Source organism: Sturnira hondurensis, unplaced genomic scaffold (assembly GCF_014824575.4).
Source record: "Sturnira hondurensis isolate 20B ecotype Veracruz unplaced genomic scaffold, ASM1482457v3 Scaffold0014824, whole genome shotgun sequence".
Lineage (NCBI taxonomy): Eukaryota > Metazoa > Chordata > Mammalia > Chiroptera > Phyllostomidae > Sturnira > Sturnira hondurensis.
The window spans coordinates 1,499-7,845 of NW_028087455.1; the positions used below are offsets into that span (position 1 = coordinate 1,499).

General features: G+C 54.2%; 1 protein-coding gene across 1 annotated transcript; it reads left to right on the plus strand.

Moving 5' to 3' along the window:
- The first annotated feature begins 2,539 nt into the window (after positions 1-2,539).
- Positions 2,540-5,996, plus strand: LOC118999324 (patr class I histocompatibility antigen, A-126 alpha chain-like). The gene is made up of 8 exons (XM_037063768.1): positions 2,540-2,610; positions 2,853-3,131; positions 3,392-3,670; positions 4,232-4,507; positions 4,604-4,708; positions 5,140-5,172; positions 5,282-5,329; positions 5,488-5,996. The coding sequence occupies exons 1-8, from the start codon at positions 2,547-2,549 to the stop codon at positions 5,490-5,492; spliced, it is 1,089 nt and encodes a 362-aa protein (XP_036919663.1). The 5' UTR covers positions 2,540-2,546; the 3' UTR covers positions 5,493-5,996.
- The last annotated feature ends 351 nt before the right edge of the window (positions 5,997-6,347 follow it).

Genomic DNA, 6,347 nt, shown 5'->3' on the forward strand with positions numbered 1-6,347 from the left:
TTTTTAAGTATGTACGACACCCACACGTGTTTGGTGTGTGTTGTGTTCAATAAACAGTCTCTCTTGAAGCACAGCCTCATGTGCCTGCTTATGTTCTCCAGGTTCAAAAACAGCACCAAGGGTCCCAAAGTGACGTGCACAAGGACGGACTCCAGTGACAGCGTTTTTGATCACTTACAACGTTGAGGTGTTACATCACATTTTGGTTACTGTCTGCACACTCTAGCTGTGAAGTGCATAGTAAGTAATCTTTCCTGGACATGCTGTATTTTGAGGATATATCTAAACCCTCACAGACAAATGAGGACCCATGACTTCCATGGGACAATAATTTTAATATACATCAAAGTATGAGTCACACAGTGTCTTTGGGGTGGGCAGACACTGAAAACTACAAACACTCTGGAGAAGCACTGTCTCATATGGCAGGTACAAGACACTGGGTCTTTTAAATTAAAAGTAAAATTAAAAGTTCAACTGCTCCACACACCGGTCGCACTTCCGTGCCCAACAGCCACCTGCAGCCAGTGGCTGCCATGTTGGACGTGCAGACACAGAACAACCCCTTCTTCCAGAACATTCTACTGGACAGAATGGAGCTCCATGTTGTCTGGGCCTCCAGTCATAGCACTAGACCCATGAAAAATGAAAGAGACAATGTCATTTCCATGACAGATGACACCACATTTCTGCTGAGACGTGAATTCACATTAAGCTGCTGTATAACAAACACAACCAGGTTACCTGTGGGTCTGGTGCCTTCAGACACACACTGTTCCCAATTCCAAAGGGGAAACACCTGTCCCCCCACCTCCCTCCCAGATTGAGGACACTCTCTGGAATCTCATTTCCAGGGCCTGAGCTTTCCTGTAGAAAAACCCAGGGCAGTGCCTTCAGCAGAGTGTGGGGAGGCAGGGCTCCCACCTCAGGGGGAGGGGTTCTAGGAAGTGAGGAGGGTGCAAAGGCCAGGGCCAGTGGGGAGACGCCCCCTGGTTTATTCAGAACAACCATTCTCAAAGTGTGTTCTGTGGAACCCTTGAGGTTTCTAAGACCCTTCCATGGGATCTGTGAGGCAAAACTATTTTCGTAGGATTAAGGACACCCTTTGCCTTTCCACTGTGCCCACATTTGCACTGATGCAAACTTAGCAAGGATAAACATTGGGACACCGACCTGAATAAGCAGGCATTCCTCACCACCACCCCCTCATAGACTAGAAAACAAAGCCAGTGTCATTCTGACACAGCCAAGGGATCAAAAATTATTATCTTTACTAAATCATCATCCTTAAATAAACATTTACAGAATATCTTAGCTTCCCATCAAGATGGCTGTGTAGGTAAATGTGGTATTTTCATCACCCCAGGACCACACTACAGAGAAGCACCATTCAGAAGCACCTGAAATCTAGCTGAACACAAGCCCTACAACTAGGGAATTAAAGAAGCCACACAGAGACGGGTAGGAGGGGTGGAGACGCTGGGCAGGCCGATCCCACATATACGTGTGGCCGATAAAAATCAAAAGGGAACCCTGGCGGGGGTAGCTCAGTGGATTGAGCCCGGGCCTGTGAACCAAAGGATCGTGGTTCGATTCCCAGTCAGGGCACGTACCTGGGTTGCAGTCCAGTTCCCAGCAGGGGACCTACCAGAGGCAACCATACATTGATGTTTCTCTCCCTCTCTCCTTCCCTTCCCCTGGAGAGATAAATAAATACAATCTTTTTAAAAAATCAAAAGGGACATCTCAGCTGGGGAGGGGCCCCTGAGGAGTGAGGCATCCCAGCCCTAAATGAGGCTCCTCCCGCCAGGGTTTCAGTGCCAGGAAGACAGGTCTCTGCAGCTTCTGGCTGCAAAGCACTGGGCCCTCTGGGACACCCAGTCACATGGGGACACTCTAAGAAGACCAGGGGATGGAGCAGCCCTATCTAACCCATAGAAACACGGTTCTCACTACCTTGTGGATTTGGGGAATACTCGTTTTTCATAAAAACATTGTTTCTGTTTTAGCACATCATAGGTTATTAAGGTTTTTTTAAGTGAATTTTTCAAACTGTTTTTTTTCCTCCTGTGGTACATGTTGATAGGTATAACCCACACACACTAAATCATTTTGGGGGGGTCTCCCTATTTTGTAAGACTGCGTAGATTTCTAAATTCAAAACTAGTTGAATGAAACAACCCGTGGGTCAGGACTCCGGGAGACTGTGCGACCCGGAGTTCTCCGTGCAGGAGGAGGGGTCCGGGGAGAGTCCCGGGTCCCCAGGCCTGGCTCCCAGGGTCTCAGCCTGGGACCTAGTTGTTCGAGTCTGGGACGCGGACACTTAGTGTCGGTGAGTGAGTGGGTGAGTGAGTGCCCTTCGCTCCGGGTTTCACCTCTGCCTCTCACCCTACTAGGTCCTGCATCCCGGATACACATGATGCTGCCCCCAGTTCTCATTCCCATTGGGTGGCCCCTGTATAGAGGAGCCAATCAGCGTCACTGTGGTTCCGGAAGTCCTCAACCACCACGGGAATTCGATTGTCCCCGGAAGCTCAGCTCGGGTCATGGGGCCCCGACCTCTGCTCCTGCTGCTCTTGGGGGCCCTGGCGCTGACCGAGACCTGGGCGGGTGAGTGCGGGGTCGGGAGGGAACGGCCTCTGTGGAGCCTGAGGGAGGGAACCCGGCGGGGGCGCAGAACCCGGGGACGCGGATGCGCGTCCTTAGACCCCGAACCCCGGACCCTGGACCCCCACTTCTATCCTCCCCTCCTCCAGTCCCCACCCTTCTTCTCAACCACCAAATGCTTAGCTGTGTCCCGGCCGCTACCGCCCCCACCTCAGACTCAACATGTGCCTCCTCCCGGTTCCCAGGCGCACACATCCTGAGATATTTTTGCACCTCTGAGTCCGGACCCGGGAAGTTCCGGCACGTCGTGGTCGGCTACGTGGACGACACGGAGGTCATGCGGTTCGACAGCGGAGACTCGAACCCGGTGGCGCAGCCGCCGGTCCCCTGGATGGAGCAGCCGTGGGTGGAGCAGGAGGATCCGGAGTTTTGGGAGGAGCAGACGCGAGCCTGCAAGCAGTGCGCACAGTTTTCCGGAGCAAAACTGAACAACCTGCGCGCCTACTACAACCAGAGCGAGGATGGTGAGCCGCGCGCCCAGGTCCGGGCACAACCCCCATCCCCACTGAGCGGCAGGAGTCTCCGGGAATCTGTGGGTCTGAACGTCCCCCCAGGGCCGTGGGACCCGCCCTGCGCCCATCCCGGGAGGAGCCCGCGGGGATCCTAACCCAGTCTCACTTTCAGTTTGCATTTAATCCCCGGTCAGGTCTCCACTGGCCCGGTGCGGGGCACGTGTGTGCTCCTGGAGACTAAGTCAGCGGGGCTGACTTTAGGGCGCGGTCAGGGTCTCACACCTTCCAGATGACTTGTGCCAGTGAAGTGGGGTCTGACGGGCGCTTCCTCAGCGCGTACAGTCAGTACGCCTACGACGGCACCGAAATCTTCGCCCTGAACTTGGAGCTGAGTTCCACCAACGGAGCCAACAAGACCGTCCAGATCACCCTTAGGCGCGATTTCTTGCATCAAGATGATGTGGAGCTTTGGAGGCCCCTCCTGGAGCACACTTTCCCAAACCGGCTCCGCCTGTTCCTGAAGAAGGGGAAGGGGTCGCTGCTCCGAGCAGGTACCAGGGCGCAGGCCGCCCCGAGGAGGGGATCTGTGGGCTGGGGCGGCTTCCTACAAAGAGAGGAGGGGAATGGGGCAGTGTCAGAGTGTCCCTCCTGCCAGGGAGAAGGCAGAGACCCCCGAATCTCCTTATTCTGTGACTCACCCGTGGGCCCAGAGTCCTCTAAAGGACAGTGAGGGACCCAGCCTCTCCCTGAAACACCCACAGTGGGTCCCTCACACCCTGCAGCACCTGGGGCACCAGGGTGCTCTCCCTGGTTCTGGGGCTGAGACCCTCTCTGGAGGCCTGGCTCTGGGTTTGCTGAGTCATCAGCCTCCACCTGAGTCTGTGTCTCCCCTCAGAGACCTGGACACTCCTACCCTAGGTTCTCACTCTGATCCTGGAACTTTCCAAGAAATAACAGATTATGTCAGAAACCTCTGTTCAGTCTGGTGTCTGGATGGTGCACTCTCTTCCCCCACCCCCACTGTCCTGTCCCCTCTCAGGGTGGTCACATGGGCGCTGCTGGAGTGTCCCATGACCACGCAAAGTTCCTGAATTTTCTCACCCTCCCATCAGACCCTCCAAAGACACACCTGACCCACCACCCCATCTCTGACCACGAGGTTGCCCTGAAGTGCTGGGCCCTGGGCTTCTACCCTGCTGACATCACCCTGACCTGGCAGCGTGATGGGGAGGACCTGACCCAGGACATGGAGCTTGTGGACACCAGGCCTACAGGGGACAGGACCTTCCAGAAGTGGGCTGCTGTGGTTGTGTCCCCTGGAGAGGAGCAGAGATACACGTGCCATGTGCAGCACCAGACAATGCCTGAGCCCCTGACCCTGAGATGGGGTGAGGAGGGGTGTGGGCAGAGAGCCTCTCCTCAGGGTGTCCCTGAGCAGGGTCAGGACTCAGGCTTGAGGCTGACCTCTCACCTTCCCCTCTCAGACCCCCCTCCTCAGCCCACCATGACTATCGTGGGCATCGCTGCTGCCCTGGGTGTCCTTGGAGCTGTGGCTGCTGGAGCTGTGATGTGGAGGAGGAAGTGCTCAGGTGGGCAAGGGGTGGGGCTGGGTTCCCTGTCCCCCTGGGGGTCAAGCCCAGGTGGAAGTGTGCTCTGCCTGGTTAATGGGCATCGTGTCCCCACACGGGTGCTTGTCCTTCTGGGGCCTGTTTGCTAACACGGACTCTTTAGTGAGACCCATGGGAAAGTGAGGGACACATTTATCATCTGATGATTCTACTGATGGGGACTGATTCCCAGCTGTCACAGGTCAGAGGGGAAGGCACCTATTGAGGACAGGCATGCAAACAGGTGATTGGTCCAGTCCCCACACGTGGACTCTCCCTGTATTTCCTGATCCTACCCTGGGTGTTCAGTCCCAGTTCTGGAACCTTCCCTGTGCTTCAGGAGTATGGGTCTCCTTTAGGGTCAGAGAACCCAGCCTCCCCCTGACTCCTCACAGAATGTTTTCTTCCCACAGGCAGAGGCAAAAAGAGCTACTCTCAGGCTGCTTGTAAGTCTGGGTGTAGGTGAGGTGACATCTGGGACCCTTGGGAGAGTGTGGGCTGGAGTCTGTGAGGGGAGCTCCCCCACCCCGTAACTCTGCAGTGTGTCTTCCCCAGACAGTGACACGTCCCAGGGCTCTGAGGTGTCACTCACAGCTCCTAAGGGTGAGACCCTGAGGGGAGGAAGTGGGGGGGATTGGGACCAAGGGTATAGCTGGGTTTGGGGATTCTGGGAGTGGGACATTCTGAGCATGAGGGGCTGTGGGAGAATGTGACACTTCTGAGACTGACCTGAGTTTGTTCACATTAACTTTCTTTCCCAGTGTGACAGAGCTGCCGTGTAGGGGACTTGGTGCTAAAACAGTCACTGCAGCCTCCCCTTGGGACGTGAAGGATCCCTGCTGTTTCTGCAACTGCATCAGGATGTGTCTGCGTCCTTATCAGCTTCGTTGGAGGAGCTGGCCACCAGGTCACCCCGCTAAGGGACCTGTGTCCTCTCCCCTGGAGACTTACCTGTCAGTAGGGGGCAGCTGTAGAGGTTTCGCCAACCCATCCTGGTCTTTTCTCATTGGGGTCTCCTTGTTGCTCCTTTGTTTTTGTTGCTTCAGGGGAACCTTGTCCCACCAGGACCTGGTTTGACAGGGATGTGAGTGTCACCTGGGCCTTGTTGTGGCTCCAGGACTGTGCTCAGTGAGGGCTTCCTGTGGCCATGTGAGCCTGGGCGCAACCTGGGTCTGGCCCACAGCCCCTGTGTTTTGGGTATTTGTTGTTTCTTTGTTTTTGTAGATATTGTACCTACTTTTCTTAATTAACTTATTGGGTTTTTTTTTTTTTACTAAGTGTGTTGGCCTGGCATTGGTTCCTGGGATCATGTAGGTTTCGCTTGTATATTTCTATGATATTGTACAACGAGGCGTCACTCCACCAGTGGTTTTGAGTCCTGGGTAAATGACGCTCCATTTGTACATCTGGGATCTAGACGTTCCTTGGAGATGGTTTTGTGTGTAGAGCAACACAATACAGCAAGTCTCACAATAAAGCAAATCACACCAACGTTTGTTTTCCCTGAGCGAATCATGTTCACTTATGGTATAAGTAGTCCACTAAATCTTAAATAGTATTATGTCTAAAAACAAATGTACATGCCTTTATTAAAATATACTTTGTTGTTGATAAAAATGCT

Excerpts from the sequence above, each read along its gene's own strand:
- LOC118999324 (XM_037063768.1), top strand. The coding sequence starts at position 2,547 with ATGGGGCCCCGACCTCTGCTCCTGCTGCTCTTGGGGGCCCTGGCGCTG. Across the intron at positions 3,671-4,231 it reads GGGGTCGCTGCTCCGAGCAG|ACCCTCCAAAGACACACCTG; the intron begins GTACCAGGGCGC and ends CCCTCCCATCAG. Across the intron at positions 5,173-5,281 it reads GAGCTACTCTCAGGCTGCTT|ACAGTGACACGTCCCAGGGC; the intron begins GTAAGTCTGGGT and ends TGTCTTCCCCAG.